The 26,124-nt window shown below is 44.4% G+C and overlaps 1 protein-coding gene across 8 annotated transcripts in view; it reads left to right on the top strand.

Moving 5' to 3' along the window:
- CFDP1 (craniofacial development protein 1) overlaps positions 1-26,124 on the top strand; it is a 534,880-nt gene that overhangs the window by 289,599 nt on the left and 219,157 nt on the right. For 7 of the 8 annotated variants that reach the window (XM_033941184.1, XM_033941183.1, XM_033941180.1 and 4 more), the window contains exon 4: positions 15,533-15,773. In XM_033941184.1, coding sequence (XP_033797075.1) covers positions 15,533-15,773 — 241 coding nt within the window. Of the gene's footprint in view, positions 1-9,212; positions 9,507-15,532; positions 15,774-26,124 lie in introns of those variants that run through there. The other variant, XM_033941187.1, reaches the window with a different exon arrangement.

Below are 26,124 nucleotides of genomic sequence, written 5' to 3'. Positions count from 1 at the left end.
GGCAGTAAAGAGAAATACACACAGTTCTTGTAGCTTGGAAAATAAACTTTTCATCAGCTCAAAGGTAAACTGCTAAAGCTAGGGACTCTGGCACTGGCTGACTGCAGCTAAGGAATTTACACACATGGAGCTCTTCCGTGGCTGAAGTTCCCTGCAGTAGCTTATCAGTAGCTAATGAGTCTCCAGCTGTGTGGAGAGGAGCATAAGAAAAAGGCTCCGTAGTTAAATGTTCAAGCAGTTTAAAGCAAAAGCAATGCAACAGAATGCTTCAGAGGTTAGCACTGAAAGTCAGACAATTCTGCTGTACACAAAAACATAAACTCAGTCTCAGGAGTTCACCAAAAAAACACAGGTAAGAAAAAGTATCATATTCTTCCCAACTTTCAGCTTGTGTTCATAAATTCACTAGGCTCACTGATCAAACCAATATCCATAGGTTCACAGCTTTCCCACTGCTTCTCAATGGTGGGTTCAGACTCTTCTGAAACATCCACCATCTCACACTCTTCTCCCAGCTCATAAGCATTCAGCCGGGGAGAGAAGTCATGCTGCTTTTCAGGCTCACGTTCCCAGCCTCTCTGCTCCTCCCCCCTCTCTGGGTCTCAGCTGCCTCGTTTTAACAGGCTCCAAGCCGCCCCTCCCTGCTCTGAAGAGGGGAAAGGGAGAAAGCTCCCTCTGCAGCTGTGTCTGCAGGATGTTAGGGTTTCCATTAACCCACCCTTGGGGGAAGGGAGAGGCAGCTACTGGAACTGTGTTTAATGAGAAGCAGCCTTTGCATCAAGCACTACCATTCTACTGAATTTAAAGAACAGTTGAACTGTGAAAAAGTTTATTTTTGATTATTTGAAAGTTCCTGATATGGACCTTGTACAGAGTAAAGCCAAGGGCTACCTAAGAGGAACTGCCTCTGAGTGAGAGGAAATAATTTTGTTTGCAAGAAAGAATAAAAATGTTTTCTGAGAAATAATATTGCCTGGGACCCTTTTTCCTTGGGGCCCAGAGCCTCACTATCACTGGTACTCCAAAGAGGCACGGATCCTAAGCATGTGATGGTTGCACCCACGACCCCTTCACAATAGTAACATAATAAATGACGGCAGATAAAGACTCGAGTGGTTCCTCCAGTCTGCCCAACCATGCATGCTCCATAAATCAATTATTTAGTTTAAATGGTCCTTTTTCTTAGATATTTCTGGGCCAGAAACCCAGAGCCCTGCCCAGTAGTGTGCTTAGGTTCCATCTACTGGAGTCTCCATCAAAGCTCACTCCAGCCCATCTTAACGATCCCAGTCATCGAAACCCTCCCCAGCATGTCCTCAACTGAATGTTCATATACAGTTCCTTCAATGAATACCCATTATTTTCTGATTAGAGATACTCTGTGTTCATCACACGCTTGTTTGAGCTCTGCCACTGTTTTCTTCACCACCTCTCTCGGGAGCGCATTCCATGCATCTACCATCCTCTCCGTAAAGAAGAATTTCCTAACATTACTCTTCCACCACTCTACCACCCCTCAACCTCAAATTATGTCCTCTAAAACTATTTTCCTTTCGCTGGAATGCGTTAATACCTTTCAAGTATTTGAACGTTTGAATCGTATCTACGTTAATACCTTTCAAGTATTTGAACGTTTGAATCGTATCTCCTCTGTCTCTCCTTTTCTCTAGGGCAGTGGTCTCAAACTCGCGGCCCGGGGCCCACATGCGGCCTGCCAGGTACTATTTAGAGGACCTCAGAATGTTTATCATAATCACAAAAGTAAAATAAAACAGTTTCTTGATCATATGTCTCTTTAGCTATAAATTACAATATTATTATTAAGACTTAGCCAAAAGGAAAGATTTATAAACTATAAAGAGTTTTACCTCATGCAAAATTGTCATTTCTTTAACAAGACATTAACTATTTTTTCTGAAGCCCTCCAAGTACCTACAAATCTAAAATGTGGCCCTGCAAAGGGTTTGAGTTTGAGACCACTGCTCTAGGGTATACATATTCAGGTCTTCCAGTCTCTCCTCAGACGTCTTCTGGCGCAAACCTCCTACCATTTTCCTCTGGACCACTTCAAGTCATTTTATGTCCTTTGCCAGATACGGTGTCCAAAATTGAACACAATACTCCAAGTGGGGCCTCACCATCAACCTGTACAGAGTCACACCTTTCTCTATACAGCCTAGCATCCTTCTAGCAAGAACCCCACCGCCTTGTCACACTGTTTCTTCGCCTTTAGATCTTCAGACATTATGGGCTAAATTCACAAACCGAACCAATCATGTACCGATCGGTTTGCGACCAGATTTCCCTCCTGCACTATTCACTAATGCCTGTAGCGGTCCGATCCTCCCTTGCAAATTAGTAAAACCCCATGCAAAATAGCCAAGCAATTGATTTATTAACAATTGCTTGGCTATTTTGAATCTGGTTTTACTATTGACAAACCCGACTGCTGCAGACCTGTCCGTAACTGAGCCTCCCACCCCGACTAGACCGGACAGCCCACTCCCCGGCCGGCCTGATACCCCCCGGCCAGGCACCCCCCTACCTCCAAGTTGGTAGCAGGAGGGGTGCTCAGTCCCTCCTGCTCCTCCGGATTCCAGCAATGCGTCTGCCTGGGTCATAGGCCCCGCAACAGTGCATCACTGATGCATAGGGAAAAGCCTAAGGCCCTGATTGGCTCAGGTACCTCAGGCCCCTCCGGTCAGAAGGCTTTATATAGGCTTGATATTTTGCGGCCTGTTAAAAAAAGAAAAAAGCCGTCAGAAGTCCTGACAGCAGTGATAGGAGGCTGCTTCTTCTGTCACTACTGTCAGGGTCTGCGCATGCTCCAGGATCCCTCTCTAGTGATCCTGGCCGTGGGTGAGGGGACGTGTCAGTGATCATCCCCATTTGCATGCAGGCCTTTGTGAATTCGTCGGCCTGCATGCAATCAGGAACGGATCGGAGACAGACTCAGGGGTTAGTGAATCTAGCCCTATCACCCCAAGGCCCCTCTCCTCATCCGTGCATATCAGCCTCTCACCTCCCAGCACATGCGGCTCCTTCCGATTTCTAATCCCCAAATGCATTACTCTGCACTTCTTTGCATTGAATTTTAGTTGCCAGATATTGGACCATTCTTCTAACTTTTGCAGATCCTGTTTCATGTTTTCCACTCCCCCCTCAGTATCTCCTCTGTTACAAATCTTGGTATCATCTGCAAAAAGGCAAACTTTTCCTTCTAACCCTTCGGCAATGTCGCTCACAAATATATTGAACAGGATCGGCCCCAGCACCTATCCAACTACTCACCTTTCCCTTTGAGCGAATACCATTAACTACCATACTCTCGTGTAACATATAGTAGATGACGGCAGATAAAGACCCAAATGGTCCATCCAGTCTGCCCAACCTGATTCAATTTAAATTTTTTTAATTTTTTATTTAATTTTTTTACTTCTTAGCTATTTCTAGGCAAGAATCCAAAGCTTTACCCGGTACTGTGCTTGAGTTCCAACTGCCGAAATCTCTGTTAAGACTTACTCCAGACCAACTACACCCTCCCAGCCATTGAAGCCCTCCCCAGCCCATCCTCTGCCATACACAGACACAGACCATGCAAGTCTGCCCAGTACTGGCCTTAGTTCAATATTTAATCTTATTTTCTGATTCTAGATCCTTTGTATTCATCCCAGTCTGTCTGTCAACCAGTTTCTAATCCAGTTCACCAAATCTTAACTTCAGCTCGTTAAGATTTTTCAAGAGGAACCGTGTCAAAGGCTTTGCTGAAATCTAAGTAAATTATATCTAGCATATGCCCTTGATCCAATTCTTCAATCACCCAATCAAAAAATTCAATCAGATTCGTCTGGCACGATTTACCTTTAGTAAAACCACGTTGCCTCGGATCCTGTAACCCATTTGATTGTAGGAATTTCACCATCCTTTCTTTCAGCAACGATTCCATTATTTTTCCAATAACCGAAATGAGACTTACCGGCCTATGGTTCCCTACTTTATTTCTGCAACCACTTTTGTGAATAGGAACCACATCCGCTTTTCTCCAATCCCCAGGAATCACTCCAGTCTCCAAAGATTTGTTGAAGAAATCTTTAATAGGACCCGCCAGATCCTCTCTGTGCTCCCTCAATATCCTAGGATGGATCCCGTCCGATCCCATTGCTTTGTCCGCCTTCAATTTTTCAAGTTGTTCAGAAATACTTTCTTCCGTGAACAGCAAGGTAGCTACTCCATTCTCGTGTGTAACTGTAGCAGAAAGTGACTTGGGGGTGATCATTAGCGAAGACATGAAGACTGCCAATCAAGTGGAGAAAGCTTCATCCAGGGCTAGACAAATCATGGGCTGTATCCGTAGAAGTTTCGTCAGCTGTAAGCCCGAGGTCATAATGCCGTTGTACAGATCCATGGTGAGACCCCATCTGTAATACTGTGTACAATTCTGGAGGCCGCATTATCAAAAAGATGTGCGGAGAGTTGAGTCGGTTCTGCGAATGGCCACCAGGATGGACTCAGGTCTCAAGGATCTCCCGTTTGAGGAATGACTAGGTAAGTTGCAGCTGTACTCACTCGAGGAACGCAGAGACAGGGGAGACATGATCGAGACGTTCAAATATGTCACAGGCCGTATCGAGGTGGAAGAGGATCTCTTTTTCCTTAAAGGACCCACGGCAACAAGAGGGCATCCATTGAAAATCAGGGGTGGGAAATTTCAGGGCGACACCAGAAAATATTTCTTCACCGAAAGGGTGGTTGATCGCTGGAATAATCTTCCACAACAGGTAATTGAGGCCAGCAGCGTGCCAGATTTTAAGAAAAGATGGGATTAGAATGTGGGATCTCTTCATGGAGGTAGTTAGGGGGTAGGCCATTAGTGTGGGCAGACTAGTTGGGCCGTGGCCTTTTTCTGTCGTCATGTTCTGTGTTTCTATGTTTCTAACTTTGCCAGACAATCTCGGTCCTCCTCCAGGATCTTCTTCCGTGAACACAGAACAGAAGTATTTGTTTAATGTTTGCTTTTTCCTCATCATGCCGCTGTACCGGGCCCTGGTGCGTCCTCACCTGGAGTACTGTGTACAGCACTGGTCGCCATACATGAAGAAGGACACGGTACTATTCGAAAGGGTCCATAAAAGAGCGACTAAGATGGTTAAGGGGTTGGAGGAGCTGCCATACAGCGAAAGATTAGAGAAACTGGGCCTCTCTCCCTCAAACAGAGGAGATTGAGAAGGGGACACGTTCGAAACCTTCAAGATGCTGAAGAGGATAGACTTAGTAGATAAGGACAGGTTGTTCACCCTCTCCAAGGTAGGGAGAACGAGAGGGCACTCTCTAAAGTTGAAAAGGAATAGATTCCGTACAAATGTAAGGAAGTTCTTCTTCACCCAGAGAATGGTAAAAAAAACTGTAACGCTCTTCCGGAGTCTGTCATAGGGGAAAACACCCTCTCGGGATTCAAGACAAAGTTAGACAAGTTCCTGCTGAACAAAGACGTATGCTGGTAGGGCTAGTCTCAGTTAGGGTGCTGGTCTTTGATCAAAGGGCCACTGCGTGAGCAGACTGCTGGGCATGATGGACCATTGGTCTGACCCAGCAGCGGTAATTCTTATGTTCTTATCACTCTCCACGTATCGATACAAATCATCTTTTAGTCTCGCAATTCCATTCTTCTTCCTTTCACTAATATAGCTGAAAAATTTTTGTCTCACTTTTTTACATTCCTAGCCATTTGCTATTCCACTTGTGCTTTCGCCAGACGTATTTCTCTCTTGGCTTTTTTCAGTTTCATCTGGTAGTCCTTTCTGTACTCCTCTTGGGTATTTTTATATTTCACGAACGCCAGCTCTTTTGCCTTTATTTTCTCTGCAACAAGTTTAGAGAACCATTTTGGTTTCCTTTTTCTCTTGTTTTTACAGTATTTATTTTCAAGTTTATTAAAAGGCTTTTTAAACTGCTTAATCAAATTTCTAAGCGGTGTACAATATAAAATTACATGAAGACAATGTACAATAAAACATAAAAACTTATAAAAACAAGGGATACTGGATAAAATCCATGTAACATATTGAAACGACGTTGGACTTACTACAGTAGGTAAGTGGGGAGGAACTACAATTGATAAAGAAAAGTGCAACATAAAAGGAAAGTACAATAGGTTAGGGTAAAAGAAACAGTTCTTAATTTTTAAAATTTAAAATTTTTTAAATTTTGTCCTTAACAGGACAGTTGTTATTCAAATGCATCCTGGAACAGAAATGTTTTTAATTTTACTTTAAATTGTTTTAAATCGGATTCGCTGCGTAAATGATTAGGCAGTGAATTCCAGAGAGTAGAGGCGGTGACGGCAATCATTCTGGGGACTTCAATGCTGTTATGGATCCATTGTTGGATAAACAACCAAGTAAGATCTTGAAATCAATGGGATTGGATAATTTAGTTCAATCTTGTGGATTAAAAGATATCTGGCGAATTCTCCATTTTTAATGCTTGGGAATTTTCCCTTTGCTCCTAGGTTCATAAATCATTTTCAAGAATAGATTATGTATTTGTCAGATCAAATAGTTCAACAGGTAACCAAAGCTAGCATAGATTCTGTTGTTTTGTCAGATCATGCTGGGGTTTGGATTGAATTAAAATTTGAGGAATAAGATTGTAATAGATCTGTATGGAGGTTCAATAATACATTGCTTGCAGATTCCAACTTTATTGAAGAATTTCAATTAAAAATGAATGAATATTTTCAAATTAACGTCTCCAGAGGAAATCTCTTTAGAAACAATATGGGATGCTTTCAAAGCTACCATGAGAGTGCAAATTATCTCATATTCGGCGCATGTTAGGAAACAACTTAAATTGGAATTCTCTAATTTGGAAAAAAATATTAAGGACTTAGAGTCACAATTGGCCTTGAATTGGGAACAAAACACTTTACAGGCCCTCTTAAAAGCTAAATACAGATATAATGAGATTTCCTTTCAAATGGCTAGGAAAGAGTTGTTTTCTCAACAGGCTTTGTATTATGGAAACTAGAATAAAGCGGGGAAAATGTTAGCTAATTACCTTAAAGCTAAAAAAGGAGTGTAAAAATTGTGGCTATTACTGATGAGAATGGGGAAACTCATTTTCAAATTGGAAATATTTTAAAACAATTTTTTAAATATTATAAAGCTTTATATTCTGAGCTTTACTCAAATAAAGAAATGGAGGGTTTAGATTTCTTAAAGTTAATTAAGGGACCTAAAATTCCCGAGCATGTAAGAGGAACTCTTGATGTACATATATCAATGAAAGAACTACAAGCAGTGTTGAAGTCCCTTAGAGTTGGATCCGCTCCAGGTGGTGATGGGTTCACTGTAGAGTTTTACAAATCATTTCAAATTACCCTATTACCTCATTTATTAAATTTATATCAGGATCAACTGATTAAAGGTTGTATTACAGGTACTATGGCAGAAACTTTAACTATAGTTTTACCGAAGCCAAATAAAGATCCTATGTTGGTTTCAAATTACAGGCCTATTTCTTTGATTAATGTAGATGGAAAACTTTTGGTTAAGTTATTGGCTTTGCGCTTGGCCAAGGCTCTCCCTTATATTATTGGCATGCACCAAACGGGATTTGTTGCTCAGAGACATTCATCAAACAGCACCAGACTGGCTTTTCACATGTTAAATCTAACAAAAAATATGGAAGATCTGGCCTTCTCGGTATCCTTGGATGCAGAGAAGGTCTTTGATCGTGTGGAATGGACTTTCATGTATCAAATAATAGATTGGTTTGGTATTGGTTCTGGATTTATACAAATGATTCAAACCTTGTATAGTTCCCCTTATGCAAGATTATACAAAAATAATAATTTTTATGAATGTTTTTGTCTTAAAAGGGGAGTTAGACAAGGATGTCCATTATCTCCTTTGCTTTTTGACATTGTATTGGAACCCTTGTTATTGGCTAGTCAGCAGGCAAGGGAGTTGCAGGGTATTCCTTATACAGGTCGGGAATACAAGGTCTCTGCTTATGCAGATGACATATTGCTTCATTTGAGGAATCCTGAAACTACCATTTCGCATTTACTGGATCTGATTGATAGATTTGGAAAATTCTCTGGTTACAAAATAAACTGGAGCAAATCAGAGGTTCTTCCACTAAATGTATATTGTACAAAAGGATTATTTGATACATTCCCCTTTCTTTGGAAGGAAGAGGGTATAAAATATTTAGGTATTTGGATAAAAAGTACCCTAGAAGAAACTATGAAAGTAAATGAAAAATCTTTATTGCTGAAGGTCACAGAAATGTGTGAGCATTGTAACCCATTACATGATTCTGCCTGTGGTTTGTTACAAAATGGGAATGTTACCGTTGTTTTTTCAGGGGTCCTTTTATAAGAAATTAAATAGTATTCTGACAAAATTTATTTGGCTGGGGAAATCGGCAAGAATTGCCATGGCATCTCTACAAAAACCAATTGTGGAGGGTGGGGTAAATTTTCCCAATTTTTAAAGGTACTATCAAGCCTATATTATGCGTCAGGGTATGTACTAGATCCTCCCTGAGCTCATGGAAAATCTCCCAGACTGGTTATGGTTAGAACGGCAACTCATGTCACCATTGAGATTGAATAATAAGAAGTAGGACTAGATACCAAATCCTCTCATACAGTAGTAGTTGATTAAATGCAAAAGCCTCAGTCCCACCACTCCACCGCTGTTATTGTTTTGAACCGCGGGAAGAAATTACATGGTGACTTTCATCATTGGCTCATGTGCATTAGCCAGTATTCCCATACTAGGGTCTAGTTTATGGTAGAATAAGAATTAGGAAACAATGTGTAGGTAGGGAGTAGTAGTATTAACTATAGCTGACTGCTCTCTTTTTTCCTTTTCAACATGCAGGGAGACCCTTGATAAAGCGCAATGGCGCGAAACATGGGTCAGGCTCTCAGATGTCAGCCGATGCAGAGATAAGTGCACATTACAATACAATAAAATAATTGAAGAAAAATAGAAAACGTAAATTTAAATGTATAAAAACTAGACACTAGTATGGGAATACTGGCTAATGCACATGAGCCAATGATGAAAGTCACCACGTAATTTCTTCCCGCGGTTCAAAACAATAACAGTGGAGTGGTGGGACTGAGGCTTTTGCATTTAACCAACTACTACTGTATGAGAGGATTGGGTATCTAGTCCTACTTCTTATTATTAAACCACTGTACTATATGGACGGATATTAAGGCTGGAACAATATAATTAGCATAGCCATTTTTTGAGACCATTGAGGTTGAGTCATGTGTTAAGTATTAAGGTGCCTAGATTATATAAGGATAATAGAATCCTAGTAGATACATGGAAAACCTTAAAATGTGTGAATAATTTAACACCTATTTCGGATCATAGATCAACTCATCAGACCCTATGGCTGAACTCCAAGATTCAAATTGGCGGATTTAAGGTCATCTGGAAGTATTAGATGAAGGCGGGAATATGTACTTTGGATAATGTTATGTAAGCTGCTTGATTTTTCACAATTGCAACATAAATTCGGTCTTAATAAATCACAAAATTATAGATGGTTGCAGTTGAAGCAGTACTACTACTTATTATTATCACAGCTCTTATGAATAAATACAAATAAATATAATTATAAGTTTAATAGTGAAGTGTTCAGACCGATACCCGTGAATTCTGTGGTCTCACCGAACTGGGGTACTTTGGGACCTTCTTTTCGAAGGTTACCCAGCAGAAGTAAGCCGAATAGGGACCCCTCCTGACGAAGGACCCGAAACTCGAGTCGGGGGGCCGGGCTTAAGTTCAATTTTAACAAGCACGGATGATGATAGCAAGCACTATTAGCACAAGCACTTTAAGAATTAAGCACTTTAATCTCACCGCAGCTAGAAATTAAGGAGAATGAGGCCAAGCCTATTGAAGTAGTCATCAAGATAAGTGTATTTTGATTATTTATAAATATACACAATAAGACTCATTGAGATATATAAATGAAGGAGGCTGGCAAAGGGACAAGAGAAGTGTTATGATGGTCCCAAAGTACCCCAGTTCGGTGAGACCACAGAATTCACGGGTATCGGTCTGAACACTTCACTATTAAACTTATAATTATATTTATTTGTATTTATTCATAAGAGCTGTGATAATAATAAGTAGTGATACAATAATCATCACAGAATAATATTGTATATCTCCCCAGTAGTTGGTAAATGCAGTTGAAGCAGGCCATTCAGGTTGGGTTCCCTGAATGGAAAAATCTCAGTAATCAGTGTAGTTTGCCGCTCTTATGCTTTCAGGTGGACTTCCTTGGACATCAGGCCGCTCAGTGGTATAAATTAATATCTGGATTTTTAAATAAGAAACCAAAAACTGGTCTTCAGGACATTTGGAGCATTGAGATCAAGCATCATATTATTGCATCTCAATGGTCACGTATTTGGGCTTGGAGGATGATATGTGCAGTGTCTACATCAATGAGACAAACTTGGTTTTTTCTGTTACATAGAGTACATAAGAACATAAGAATTTGCCTCCACTGGGTCAGACCAGAGGTCCATCCTGCCCAGCGGTCCGCTCCCGCGGCGGCCCATCAGGTCCGCGACCCGTGTAGTGGTTTCTGACCTCTTCTATAACCTACCTCAAGTTCTATCTGTACCCCTCTATCCCCTTTTCCTCCAGGAACCTATCTAAACCTTCCTTGAACCCCTGTACAGAGTTCTGGCTTATCACCTCCTCCGGAAGCTTGTTCCATGTGTCCACCACCCTCTGAGTAAAAAAGAACTTCCTGGCATTTGTACTAAACCTGTCCCCTTTCAATTTCTCCGAGTGACCCCTAGTGCTTGAGGCTCCCCACAGTTTGAAGAATCTGTTCTTATTCACTTTCTCTATGCCCTTTAGGATTTTGAAGGTTTCTATCATGTCCCCTCTAAGTCTCCTCTTCTCCAGAGAGAACAGCCCCAGTGTTTTTAACCTGTCAGCGTAAGAGAAATTTTCCATACCTTTTATCAGTTTAGTCGCCCTCCTCTGCACTCCCTCGAGTACCGCCATGTCCTTTTTGAGGTACGGCGACCAGTATTGAACACAGTACTCCAGGTGCGGGCGCACCATTGCGCGATACAGCGGCATGATGACTTCCTTCGTCCTGGTTGTGATACCCTTTTTGATGATGCCCAGCATTCTGTTTGCTTTCTTTGAGGCTGTTGCACATTGCGCCGATGGTTTCAGCGATGTGTCAACCATCACCCCCAGATCCCTTTCAAGGTTACTCACCCCTAGCCGTGTTCCCCCCATATTGTAGCTGAACATCGGGTTCTTTTTCCCTACATGCATGACTTTGCATTTCTCTACGTTAAAGCTCATTTGCCACTTATTTGCCCAGTCTTCCAGTCTCGTTAGGTCCCTTTGCAGGTTTTCACAGTCTTCCGTGTTCCTAACCCTGCTGCAGAGTTTGGTGTCATCAGCAAATTTGATAACCTCACATTTTGTCCCCGTCTCCAGATCATCAATAAATATATTGAACAATAGAGGTCCCAGCACCGACCCCTGTGGAACTCCGCTCGTGACCCATTGCCAGTCCGAGTATTGGCCCTTTACTCCAACCCTCTTTCCTGCCTGCCAACCAGTGTTTGATCCATCGGTAGATATCCCCTTGCACCCCGTGATTCCACAGCTTTTTTAGTAGCCGTTTGTGAGGTACCTTGTCGAAGGCTTTTTGGAAGTCAAGGTAAATGATGTCTATGGATTCCCCCTTATCCATCTGGCTGTTTATTCCCTCGAAGAAGTATAGCAAGTTTGTGAGGCACGACCTTCCCTTGCAGAAGCCATGCTGGCTTGCCTTCAGTTGCCCATTTTTTTCTATGTGTTCGCAGATTGTGTCCTTTACCATTGCTTCCATCATCTTTCCCGGAACCGAGGTCAAGCTCACAGGCCTGTAGTTTCCCGGGTCACCGGACTCCAGTTCGTTTACAGAAATTAGATAGCTCTAATTCTATTAGATGCTGGCACTGTCATCTTGAAGCAGGGATATTAGATAATTTGTTATTCTATTGTCCATTGATACTTGCCTTTTGGAAATCAATATGGGGTCAAATAAATAGTTTGTTAGATAATCCGGTGGCATTATCCTATGACACCGTTTTGTTTGGCATGTCAATGAGGGCTAAAAGTCAAATATCCTCTAATAATAATAAGCTGACAGGGGTTGCCATACATCAGATTATGAAAAATTGGGATAGGCTGAATTATAGCTTTTGGTGGAACTCTTTGTGTCACATATTCAAAATGGAAAAGATAATTGCCGTGCAGCAAAGAAATTTTAAGAAATTTCAGGTTATTTGGGAGCCATTAACAAGATACTGTAAAGATTGAAATTACTGCAAAGAATAAATATTAATTTGTTCATACACGTCCGGGGTGGGGTGGGTGGGAATATTTTATGATTTCTTTTGCTTATGATTAATTGTTGGGTATAAGGGAGGGGATATTTGATGAGAGTTATAATTTGATGATATATTAAGTGATGTTAAAGTATAAAACGATTGTATTTTGTGTTACACTTATTGTGAGTTTTAAAAATGAATAAAGATTTAAAAAAAAAAAAAAAAAAGTTAACTGGACAATTATATAGAAAAAATATGTGTTTTTTTAAAATGAACTAAGCTCCACAGGATATACATGTTTAGGAAGCTTATATGTCAGACTATTGTATGTTAATGTCAGAGAAAGGATAAAATGTATAGCTTTGGCAAGATTTCTTTGAAGGAATTTGGACAGAAAAATGTAATGTGGGTTTCTTATTTCTTCCAATTGAACATATAACTACTTTATAATTTGATATTTACTTTGCATTTATTATAATAAATCTTGAAGATTTTGTTCTTAAAGTCTTCAGTGTTTTGTGTCCAATTTTTACATATCAGGACGGAAATACCTCTTTTTAGTATAGAAGAGGAATTTTCATCCTGTGGAACTTCTCCTGAACCTCTATCCAGGTAAATAGAAGCCTCTGGATAGTCACTAGGGAAAGAGGGGAGTTGATGGGCTTATGGGAGTGGGGACAATGTACCAAGTGCAAGGCCTTTCCAAGGACCCTTTTTTTAGAATACTCGCATATTGTTTTGTGGCACCAGGCGCTTCCAGTTCTTGAGCAGCTTGTGAATAGAACCATTCTCTGGGATTACAATATGCTACTTTTAGGGGATCAAAGGGCATAGTTGAGACTAGAAACCCCCTTCACCAGAGAACATTTTTATTCATTGTGATTCTTCTAGTCATACATTGGGTGATAGATGAAGCAGCACCATATCAAAAATAGCTTCATAAAATGTTAGTAGTAGCTCAGTATGAGATGCAAACTTTCCACTCCTCTAGTAAAATGGAAAAATGAATATATGTATCCTTATGGCGAAAAGTTCAGAATTTGACACTAAGAGATCCTTCTCTACAAGAGCAAGAAATTAGAGAATAGATATTAGGGATGGGTAGGTATGAATGGTAATAGATTGAATGGACGAGAGTTTGTGATAGAATGATTGGAAAGTAAAGGGAAACTGTTACATGTGACTGACACTATGGATGAGTAAATTAAGGTGTGATAGTGCAAACGGGGATTCTCTTATCTCTTATCAGTAAGAAGCATTAATTTTTTTTTTTTAAATCTTTATTTATTATCAATTAATTACAGACAAGGAATTAACTTTGAAAAGAAAATTAGAAAAAATATCATCAATATCATTGAAACACAAACTTTCCACAAACTTAATATATAGTCCACAATTGGGAGAACAAAGTAAGTAAATAATCCCTTCCAGGAAAAAGGGAAACAAATACAAATGTTTAAAGAATAGAGCAGTTAACCTCGGCTAATATTAACAGACGTGAATAAACCTGTACTTCCTAAGGAGCATCGAAAATCCCTTTCCCTTCTAAGAAAAATCGCAGCTGTTCTGGTTCAAAGAAAATATACTTATTTTGTTGGTAATTTATAAGACATTTACAGGGAAACCTCAACTGAAAAGAAGCTCCCAAAGAAGTAACCTTAGATCTATATTGAATAAATTCCTTCCTTCGAGTCTGAGTCCATCGTGAAACATCAGGAAAAATATAGATTTTTTCCCCCCAAATAGAAATTCTGCTTCAAATTAAAATATAATTTCAAAATCATGTCCTTATCTTGAAGAAAAACAAAAGATACTATCAAAGTAGCACGACCCAGAATTTCAATTTCAGATGATTCCAGTAGCTCAGAGATTTCTAACTGTGCTTGTTCTTCCTCTTCTTTCTTTTCCATCATAGTTCTTTTAAGGAAATAAAGTTTTTGTATAGGAGAGATATTAGACTCTGGAATTTTCAATATGGAAGTCAAAACATTTTTAAAGATCTCTCTTGTAGTCATAAGTTTTGGTATAGGAAAATTCAGTAGCCTTAAATTCAGGCTCCTATATTGATTTTCAAGATTTTCAATTTTCCGTAGATAAAAAGTTTTATCTGTAACTTGTTGTTTATTAAAAGTCTTGACTTCTAGCATAGTTTGTTCAATCTCCCCAATTTTCTGGTTTTGCAGTTGAACCTGAGATTCCAATTGATTAATTTTCAATGGGAGCCCAAGTGTTAAAGAAATAACGTTGCTACATACCAAGTGAAGATTTTCAATTGCTGTCCAAAGAGAGTCCATGGTTACCACCGGTGGTCTGAGAAGCGGCTTGAGTTGGGTCAACTGAGACAGATCTTGCTCCAGCCGCTGAACTCCATTGCGGCTTATGTCTCCTCCCGACTCACCACCGCTCTCATTCGGTGCTCCTCCCTTAGTCGGCTTCAACAAAGTTGGAATTGTTGAAGAAATCGCCTCCAAACCTGCTAGCTGCAGCAAATCCTCCCTCCCTTCTATTCCCAGGGAGCCCTCTGATCGGTAGATCGACGCAGCCGCGTTTCCAGGCACTGGGGGAGGGTCAGGTCCAGCTGGGCTCAGCGAAAAAACGCTGTCTAAGCTGAGCCTTTCCTGCGGCTCTGCAGCAGATAAGCCCGTCGCCGAGGGGACTGTAAATTAAGTCATTACAGTCTGTCGCGGTGTGGATGTTACAGACAGAGGTAGAGGGTTAATCCTCTGCCTTCCCCTTCTTTTTGGCATTGAAAAAGAGTGAAGAAAAAACGTAGTAAGTAAGAAATACACTCACCAAATCAGGAGCTCACAAAAACGCGTCCTGCTCTGTCGCCATCTTAGTTTGTTCTCCGAGTCCCCCTAAGAAGAAGCATTAATAACAGGATATATTGACATAATAAGAGTTGAGTTTGGACTCCATTGGATACACATCGTTTGCCTGGAAAATTAGAAAAGAAATGGGGATTATTGCAGTTGATTGTTTTTATCTCTCTTCATGTAACAGGAGATAATTGTTCTGAGAATCAGTAAAAGTGCCTGCCTGGTACACTTTATGGGTTTTCTTCTCCCACAGAGTACAAAAAGAAACCTCTGTTTTTGTGCTGTTATTTTATGTTACAGAACTCCTTTTTTAACTTATTTCCAGGAAGAGGAAGAAAGGAGGTCTCATTTTAGAGTCGGAGAAAGAGCAATTCAATACAGATTCCTTGGCAGCTGATGGCAAAGTGGAGGAGGTGCTGCAGTTGATGCAGAACAAAGATGTTGTAGTTGCAGAAGAGGATAAGAAAAAGAGAGATGATGACCTCTGGGACAGTTTCCTCAGGGATGTGAAAAAAAAACCAAAGGCAACTTCTTCTTTTTTGTCATCCAGCACACACGAAAAAGAGGTACGGTGTATGAGAGAGAAAGATGGCAGGGGAGAGGACTCATGAAGCAGAAAGTAGATTTGCACTATGTATGGAACAGAGAGAACTGGCAGGTTCTGTCACAACACAGAATCTTTATCTACATAGCTCTTTTGCAGTTATACATATGGGGATGGGTACTTTCAGCACATTGCAGGAAAAGGTTTGACATGTTCTCTGGGTAAATTGTACAGTAACAGATTTGGTACCTAACAGGGTAGATTTGATTTAAATCATGATTTAATCACGATTTAAATTATGCCCTTGGCATGAATGGATTAATGGAAATCATTTGCTAAAAAAATTTAAACATTGCATAAATATACAGCCTCATGATATATAATTAAAAACATCCTTATTTCATGATGATTAACTTTTGGACTATAATATATTTTAAATAGGAAACTAGATAGATTTTTCCTCAAAAAAAGCATTTTATTTGGATCAAAAAAAATCTTACTTAGATTTTTTTTTTAATACAGTGGTACCTTGGTTTAAGAGCATAATTCGTTCCAGAAGCATGCTCTTAAACCAAAACACTCGTATATCAAAGCAAGTTTCCCCATAGGAAGTAAGGGAAACTGCTTTGATTGGTTCCACCTCCTCCCCCCCCCCCCGAGGCTACCGGCGCTGCTCCATTCTCCCTCCCCCCCTTGAGGAATCCAACGCTGTTCCAAACCCCTCCCCGCGATCCGGCTTTCCCCCCCTGCGAACCGGCATCCTCCCCCCACTCGCATTGCCCCCCCCTCAACTGCGATCCTACTTCCCCCCCCCCCCCGAGCAGTCAATGACACTTCCTTTACACGACTTGGCACCATTGCCGGTGCCCGAAGATCCTCCCTGTTCTTGTGCGGCCTGGAATGAGCGGTGCATCAGAGATCCTCCTTCTTCTAGGCTGGACTGGCTTTGAGCATTTGCGCATGCTCAAAGCCTTCTGGTCTTGCTCAATCTCAGAGAGAGCGAGACCAGAAAGATTTGAGCATGCGCAAATGCTCAAAGCCAGTCCAGCCCAGCCCAGAAGAAGGAGGATCTCCGATGCCCAGCCCAGGCCGCGCCAGAAGAGGGAGGATCTTCGGGCACCGGCACTGGTGCCAAGTCGGGTAAAGGAAGTGTCATTGACTGCTCGGGGGGGGGGGGGCAACACGAGCGGGGGGGATGCCGGTTCGCTGGGGGGATGCCGGTTCGCCGGGGGGGGGGGGGCGCTCGTACAGCGAGGCACCAAGTTTGCAAATGTTTTGCTCGTCTTGCAAAACACTCACAAACTGGTGCACTCGTAAACCGAGGTACCACTGTACAATATTTTAAAAAATCAGTCACTAGGTCTTACTAAACGGCTGTAGACTTCGATCATATCTCCTCTAAGCTGAAGAACCCTCATATCTTTCTAAGCTGAAGAACCCTAACCTCTTTAGTCTTTTCTCATACGAGAGGAATTCCATCCCCTTTAGCATGTATAAATGCTGGTTTTCAGATGACCAAAACATAAATAGAGCTTCTAAAATCAACTAAACTTCCTCCACCATAGCAAAAGAAAAATTCACCAGAGGAAGTCAGAAAAAAATCTGGGCAGGCTTAATCATGGAGATGTTCACACACTTTGTAATGTAGACATAGTAATTTTTCAGGGCAGACTCCTATGGTCTTTGTCTAAGATATGGCAAAATAGAGCAGTCTTTTATGGTCTGTGTCCTGATTACAGATGGACAGAAATGGGCTTTGATGGCAATTCTGGTGACTGTGAAGTAGGACCAGTGCCAGACAGACTTCTATGGTCTTAATACGAGGATGGCAGGGGCAGATCAAGAACAAGTGTACACTTTCTGTGTTGCATTCACCTAAGAGTTGATAGCAAGTAAATGTCAGTTTGTAATAATGTTCCATTGCTGTTTCAAGCATCAATTCATTCTTGGTATACTGTAAATCAGAAATAACTAGGCAATTTATTCAGGTATTGACAATAAATATGACTGTCATGACTGCCCTGTCTGTTATGCCAGTATTTGATTATGACAGAGTGTAACCTGCATAGAGTGGCAGCAGGAGTGGCTGGTCACCTTATTGGGCAGACTAGATGGACCGTACAATTATTTTACTTTTAACTCTTCTTGAAAAAGAAATGTTTTAAAAATTGTGAGAAAAAACTGTCCATATAATTATTTTTTAAATTAAGAATTATAAAAATGTGACTGAACATTAAAAACAGAGGTTGATTATAGAGAATGTATTCATGAATTTTGTGTTCCTTATCATCCTGATAGACCACTTGATACCTGGGTTTATGCAACCCTCCCAACAAATGGAAACATAAAGCATAGCTCTTCTAATGAGGATGTCACATGTGCCCAAGGCCCCGCCCCCAGGAGGGACCTAAGGCTCCCGGGCCTAGTCTGATTGGCCCAGGCGTCTTAGGCCCCACCAGTAGGCGGAGCTTTGGGACGGATGGGCCAATCCGGCCTCATTCCATCGTTGGCTGCCTGCTGGACAGGCGGGTTTGGCTCCCGTCTGTCCGGCCAACTACACAAAGGTACGGGGAAAGGGGGTGGGGGGGTCGGGGGGGTCGGCCAGGGGGGTCGCGGGTCGGCTGGGGGGGGCGGTCGGAGGTTCTTGGGGGGGCGGTCATTGGGGGGAGGGGGGTTTGCTTCGAGGGCAGGAGGGCCTGGGATCTCTCCTGACCGTAATGTAGTGCGGGGTGGGGGTAGGGGGTCGCCGTGGCCAGGAGGGTTTGGGCTCCCTCCTGGCCCGAACAACTAGCGGGGGTGGGGGGTCGCCAGAGCCAGGAGGGCTTGGGCTCCCTCCTGGCCCGATATTGTTGGGGAGTTGGGGAGTCGGCAGGGCAAGAGGGCTTGGGCTCCCTTTTGCCCCGATCGTGTCGGGGGGGCAAGAGGGCTTGAGCTCACTCTTGCCCTGATCGTGTCGACGAGTCGGCGGGGCAAAAGGGCTTGATGTCAGAGAAAGGGCGGGACCGCCGGAAGAGGAAGCAGCGCAGGGCTCACAGAAGGGCCGGGACCGCCAAGAGGAAGCAGCAGGACACCGGTAGGAGCTTCTACATGATGGGGGGGGTCGGGAGGCTGTGGGGGTGCAAGCGGTCCTTCAGGGTGGGGGTGCGGGTGCGGGTGGGAGTGCGTGCAAGCGGTCCTTCAGGGTGCGGGTGCGTGCGAGCGGTCCTTCGGGGTGGGGGTGCAAGCGGTCCTGCGGGGGGGTGAATCGGATATCGAAGGGGGCATCAGGCTTTCAGGGTGGGGACAGGACTTCAAGGGGGAGAGGAGAGTCGGGGCGGGCGAAAGGAGAGTCGGGGTGGCCAGAGGAGAGTCGGGGCGAGCGAAAGGAGAGTCGGGCAGCGACGGGAGAGTCGGCCAGCATGCGCGGTATATGGGTGTGCGCGGTATACAAAAATTTTGTTACATATATTTCGGTTTCCCGCACACTATACCCGGGTGCGCGTTATCTACGTGAAAATACGGTACTCATTCTGGTGCTCTTGGGGTTGGTTTGTGGACTTGTGTCTGATGAAGTTGGTCATCCTGATGTGTTTCATTATTGTCATGCCAGTTTTTATTGGTGTGAATTGGATTTGATGAGTACCTAGCCTAAGGTTTCTTGTTGGGCCAGGGATCTATAAAGGTAGGTTAGGATCCCAGTATCAGGAGTGGGACTTCTCTTCCACTGGGATTTCTTTGGGCTTTATTTTTTGTTTAGGGAAGGAACTGTATAAAGTTGTCTAGGAGGCAGGGAAGAGGAATAAAAGCAGATAGGGGAAGTGGAATCTGGGTTGCTGGAGCTGATCCTAGAACCAGAGATTGCTCCATTGAGTAAGGCCAGCTTGGCTGAAGTGGGAGGGGGAATAAAGGAGTCCAGACCAAGTAAACTGTGTATGAAAATCATACCTCTTCATTCTGTGGTATACTGTATTCATCAGACTTTCAGCAGGACCTCCCACCCCCTTTGTTAGGAAGCTGGCTAATGTCTCTTGTCTTAAACAGGGTTCATTAAAGCATGTCTTCAGGTGAGGTTCCTTGTAGTTGGAAAAGGGCCCTAGTTAAGCCAATTCTTTCTTTTTTTAAATTTTTATATGTCTTTTTATTTGAAACGTAAACCAATAATACAAACATGAGCAGTAGATAACAAACATAGTATAGGTACAAGATCTTTTATCCCAAATTCCTAAAACCAAAATTTGACACAAGCCGGAAGTAGTTAGTTTCCCTGATATAACGCATGCTGAAACCAATGTAGGTGCATGTGTGTCTCCTGATCTTTGTGCAATTCATGACGGAGGGCTGGAAAGTGGATTACTGCAGATTCCAGGGTGGTAGTGAGAAGCAGGAAAGGTCAGAGGGCTGGAAAATGGCAAAGAGATACAGATTCCACCTATTCTGAAAACTAAATTTTTTTTTTTTTTTTTTAAACCCCAAAATATTCCTGGTCCCAAAGATTTCAGATAAAGGATTTTATACTTGTATATCAACCGGATAGCATATAGTCCAAATTGCTTCTGAAGAATATAATTCTAAATAGGAACCTCTAATTTTGAAAGGATTGTAATATGGCATGCCCCGAAAGAAAAGTCCTTTCCCATCCCTCTCTCTTACCACACCATGTAGCAAAGTCAATAAGCCAAAATCATCAAGCTATGTTCTCTGAGCAATTTATGCTCCTACTTAGCCATGATTTTGTGCTGAGCCATGAGTTTTCTATGTTAACTATAAAACCAAAGATTTGTAATCCATTTATAAGCAGAGGCCAATTTCCAGTGGGCAGCCAGAGTGAGTTGAGCGTCATTTAGACAGTTGATTTGCTGTCTCAAAAGTGCACCTGGAACAAGTTTTTTAGTCAAGTATATCCCAGGGTCCCAAGGCATCAACAGTCCAACCAACTCTGAATCTTAAATTACATTGTTTTCCAGTAGATCTTACCTTGAGACGTCCATCAAATATGGACATGCTTCTACTCTCACCACATTTTCCAGAGTCTGACTGGAGTAAGATACCAGTGATACAAAATTTTAACTCTGTTCTTCAGAAAATTAAATACTTTGTACAATCATGGCAAAGTTGCTTCATTGCCATCCAGTCACACTTCTCATAGCAATTCTCAATTCAGCTTCCCATTGGACTCTATGAGACATGTTAAGAGGTCTCTTTTCTTTAAGATGGTGATATATTAAATTAATTTATGAGTATTCAGAAATCTTCACATTCCTGCATGTTCTGTCCTCATCTGCACAAGCCTCAAACACTTTAAAATCATAAGTTTTTGAGTTTTGTGCGGTTAAGGCAGAGCTTTTCCTCTCAACACGGGTCGTTTTGTAATTTATGAAAGCTATCCTCTTTTTCCTTACCTTCTCAGCTGCTACTTTTGGGAACCAAAGAGGCCTTCTTTTCCTCTTACTTTTACTTACTTTCCTTACAAAATGGTTTGTTGCCCTACAATAGCTCCTTTCAGAGAGCGTGAGATGCTGGGTTGGGGAGATAGGAGAAGGGTGTGAGATGCTGGCTCGGGAGGGGGGGGGGGGGGGAGGGGATAAGGGAGAGAGAGTATGAGATGCTGTCTCAGGTGGGGATAGGGATTAGAGAGAATGCGAGATGCTGGCTCAAGGGGAGGATAGTGGAGAAGAGTGTGAGATTGCAATCCGCCTTGAACCGCAAGGTATTGGTGGAATAGAAATCTCTAATGTAATGTAATGCTGGATTGGGGGGATTCTGGATACTGGGAGGGACAGAAACATGGAAAAGAGCTCCTGGATGGGTACCAAGTAGAGACAGGCATAGAAGCAATGCTGGATAGGGAAAGGGACAGAGATGTATAAGCAATTCTTGAGAAGGAAGCATAGAGACATGGACACAGAGAAGCAATGTTGGATGAAGGGGGATGGTTAGGAGCATAGAAGGGAGATAATGAACATGGAGGGAAGATAGAAACAGAGGCACAGAGAGAAATTCTACACAGAACAGATAGTGACACAGAGGGAAGATGAATGGTTGACAAAGAAAGAAAAGAAACAGATAAACAGATAAATTTTGGAAGTTGGTTACGAAAAAGCAGAAGAAACCTTGCAACTAAATCAAATGGAAAAATAAATTGTTCAGACAACAAAGGTTTTTATTATGAATTTATTGAAATACTAGTGTTTTAGCCTGTTACATTCGTTACAGTAATGGGTGCTAGAATAGCCCCACCTATACCCTGATCCTTACTCTAACCCCACCCATGCCCCGGCTCTATCATGCCCGGACCGTGCCTCCCACTGATCCCAGTCCCACCACCTCACCTTTCACCATTTCCTTTGTACCCTTTTGGCCCTCATAGATCCTCCATTGCATTTATCATCTGACAGGATCTTTACTTACCCGAGGTTGCAGCAGCAGTCCTGATGTACCAACCTTTCCTCCCTCAGTGGCCCAAAGCAGCAGTGGTCCATCTCTCCCTTTCCCCCTTTCACACCCTCTACCATCTCTCTCTGACCCTGTTTCACCTCTTTTGTCATCTTTCCCTTTCCTGACCCCCTCTGTCCTTCCCCAAGACCAACTCTCTCTCCTGCCCCCTCCACACTCCCTTAAGTCTATCTCACCCTATCCCCTACCATCTCTCCTGGTTCCCCTAGTAGCCCCTCTGTCCTCATCCATCTGTCTCTGTCTCTCTCTCCTTTCCTCACTTGAGTCCAACATCTCTCCCTTCTCCCACTCCCTCCCCCGAATCCATCACCTCCTGACTCTGCGGCGCTCTCGCAGCTCCTCCTCATCCTCGTCCAGCCAGGCTTCAGCCATCTACACTGGCTCCGGCTCGGGGGGGAGAGAGATTCACGCGCATGCGCACTCCTACCTGCGGTGCCCTACAGCAAATGGAAAATGGAACACGCAGGTGGGAGTGCGCATGCGCATGCCTGAAGCTGTGTATTGAAGAAAAAAACACTCAGTGAAAGTTAAGTTTCCAAGTTTATTCTATATTTTGATGTACAAATTGTTAAAATATCTAAAATATAGGTAACAAAGCACACAAAACATAGAGCTTAACAAATTAAATTGCTAATACGAACATTCTAATACAAAATTTAAATCATTTAAGTTAAATAATTTATACATACGACATCAAAACAAAAGGAAAAATTATTTAGGGATTACAATCAGTGTTAAATTCAATATATTAAGGTAAAAACATTAGGAGGGGAAACAAAAATGATTAGAGATGAAATATTAGATGAAGAGTGATGTAGGCAGCTGTCCAGGCCTACTTCGGTAATGAGACCTCGCACGCTATATACTGGTTTCAATAAGTATATATTTATTTAATCAAGCAGTAACAGCTTACAGGAATAAATCATTCAGCATATAGCGTAACAGAAGGTGATCTCCAGGCCTGAAGATCCTCAGGAGTCTGTTCTGAACTCTCCCTTATCCCAGGACAAGCAGGCATGATATTCTCACATGTGGGTGACGTCATCTACGGAGCCCCCGCGCGGACAGCTTTTCAAGCAAACTTGATTGAAGTTTCAAGTTTGCACACTGCACCACGCATGTGCTAGCCTTCCTGCCCACTAGAGGGCGCATCCCCACCTCGTGGTCCTCAGTTCAATTTCATCCGCGGAGCCAGAAGCCCTGTGGAAAATTGTGCTCTGTATTTGCCTTCTGTCGCCGCGGCTGTGTCCTGTTTTCGACGCGGTCGCTGCGTTTTTGACTTGTTTCTTTGTTTAATTGTTTAGTTCTCGTAAAAAAAAAAAAAAAAGTTTTATTTTTTCCGTCGCTCCGGGGGCTCCCGGTAGCCGCGGCCGTGGGACCTCGCCTGTTCCCGGCCGCTTTTTGGGCTCATGTCCCGGCCCGTGACGGGATTTAAAAAGTGCGGTCGGTGCGACCGACTCTTATCAATTACAGATCCTCACCGGTGCTGTTTGAGGTGTTTGGGGCCCCAGCACCCGACAGACTCTTGTGCCAGGTGTGCCACTTTTCAGAAAAGGGCTCTCAAACGTCGCAGGGCCCGCATGGCGGAACTTTTTGCCGTTGAGTCCCCGACCGGGAAGGCCTCGAGTTCGGCCTCGGCCCCGGCCTTGACCTCGGCCTCGGGCCCCTCGGCTTCGCCTCGACCTACGGCCCCGTCGAAGCCTGTTGCCTCGTCCAAGCCGGCCTCGGGTAAGTCTCCACTTCCCTCCTCAGCTCCAGGTTCGACCAAGAAGCCATCCTCGGGCTCCTCGACGGCGGGAGAGTCTGCCTCCGCCCAGCCCAAGGTGTCCAAATCGATTGCCCCAAGGGAATACTCGAGATCGAGGTCGCCCTCTGAGGAGCATCGACAGGTGTTACCACCTGGGATGACGATCCCGGCTTTCCAGGACTTGCTCCGGGCTTTGATCGCCTCGGAGCTGTCCGGGGCCATTGAGCACCTGCAGCAGGCTTCGACCTCGACTGCTTCGGTCTCGGCTGCGCCGCTGTTGGCGACCTCGGCCTCGGGTACTGGGGCTTCGGCCCCCGAGGTTCGTACTGCCTCGCCCTCGGCTTTGCCCTCGGACCCGGCATCGGTGGGACAACCTGAGCGTAGCGTGCGGCCCCGTGACAAGATGCGCCGGGTGCGGAGACTCTCGTCCACTTCTTCCTCGAGGTCCTCGCGAGGCTCCTCGCCTTCGGACAGGCCTCGGGCGAGGCGCCGTCCGAGGAAGGCAAAGCGATCTCGGGCCTCGCCTCGGAGGCGCGGTCGCTCGTCGCCGCTCGGGGGCGAGACCTTACAGGTCTCGGAGCTCCGCCTCGACAACCCCAGTCTTTTTCGCTCCCCTGTCGGAGAAGGTTCCCGTGCCTCCTCGCCGGGGCGGAAGGGACGGGCCTCGATACCTCGTACCCCAGGGGGTTCCCCCAAGGGTTCCTTCAGGCATGATCGGTCCCCGACCCCCTCGAGGTCCCGGGAGCGTGCCTCGTGGGGATCGGGGTCGGGTAGAGAGCCGAGGTATTCCCGCGAGGCCTCCCCTTTCGGCTCGGCGGGGAAATCTCGGTCTCCTTCTCCGCCTGCCCGACCTTCGTCATTCTCCAGGTTTGTGCAGGATATGGCGGGGGCTTTGGGAGTGGACTTGTTGGCAGGTTCCCATTACACCAAGGAGTTTTTGGAGGAGCAAGATCTTCCTGCTCCCCCTCGGGAATCCCCTCGCCTTCCGCTGAATAGGGTCCTTCATCAGACCTTACTGAGAAATTTAGACGGTGGTGCCGTCCAAGATGGAATCGAAATACCGGACCCTCCCTCCTAAGGGGTTTGAGAAGGCGCAACTCTCCCACCAATCGCTCCTGGTGGAGTCGGCGCTTAAGAGGACGCAACCTTCCAGGGTGTCTGCAGCGGTCCCGCCGGGGAGGGAAGGACGGACCCTCGACAAATTTGGTCGTCGCCTCTACGCTAATTCTCTTATGGCGACGAGGGTCTTAAATTACGCATTTTCATATTCTTCCTACTTGCGTACCATGGTGAAGGACCTCCCAACTTTTCGGGATGTCATACCTGATTCCCATAGGGAGACGTTCGCCACCTTTATGTCAAATCTATCTCACCTGCGCTTGTACCTATTCCATGCTGTGTACGACGCCTTTGAACTCGCCTCGAGGGTATCGGCCTGTGCGGTGGCTATGCGCCGGCTGGCGTGGCTCCGTACCCTCGAGATGGACCCCAACCTGCAGGAGCGTTTGGCGAACTTGCCCTGCGTGAGCTGTTCGACGACTCCCTGGAGGCGGCGACCAAACGTCTGTCTGAGCAGGAGCGCTCTCTTGCATCCCTGGTCCGCCCTAAACCTAAGGCCCCGCCGCAAAAACCTTTTCGGCAGCCCCCGAGAAGATACCCGCAGAAATCTACGCCGGCCTTCTCGAGACCTCCGCCCCGACGCCCACCCCAACAGGGTAGGGGAGGTCAGTCTAAACCCCCAGCGCAGGGAGCGTCCAAGCCCGCGCCGTCTTTTTGACGGGATCTGCGGTTGGGGGCGGGCCCCCTCCGCGGTATCGCCGGACCCCCTCCCCATTGGGGGTCGACTCAGGTCCTTTTACGGGGCTTGGACCCAGATTACATCCGACGCATGGGTGCTCCGGACCGTCTCCGAGGGCTATTCGCTCAACTTCTTATCACAGCCTCCAGACAGGCCGCCCAGCGCTTGCCCGTCCAATCGGAGCCAGTTGGCCCTTCTCCTGGTCGAGGCCAGGGCCTTGTTGAGCCTACGGGCAGTGGAGCTTGTCCCTCTCGACCAGCGGGGTCGGGGTTTTTACTCCCGTTACTTTTTGGTCCCGAAAAAGACCGGGGATTTGCGCCCCATTTTGGACCTCCGGAAGCTCAACAAGTTCCTGGTCCGGGAGAAGTTCCGTATGTTATCGCTTCCGGTTTTGTA

The sequence above is a fragment of the Geotrypetes seraphini genome, chromosome 4 (assembly GCF_902459505.1).
Source record: "Geotrypetes seraphini chromosome 4, aGeoSer1.1, whole genome shotgun sequence".
Lineage (NCBI taxonomy): Eukaryota > Metazoa > Chordata > Amphibia > Gymnophiona > Dermophiidae > Geotrypetes > Geotrypetes seraphini.
This window is presented reverse-complemented; position numbering and strand designations above follow the sequence as displayed.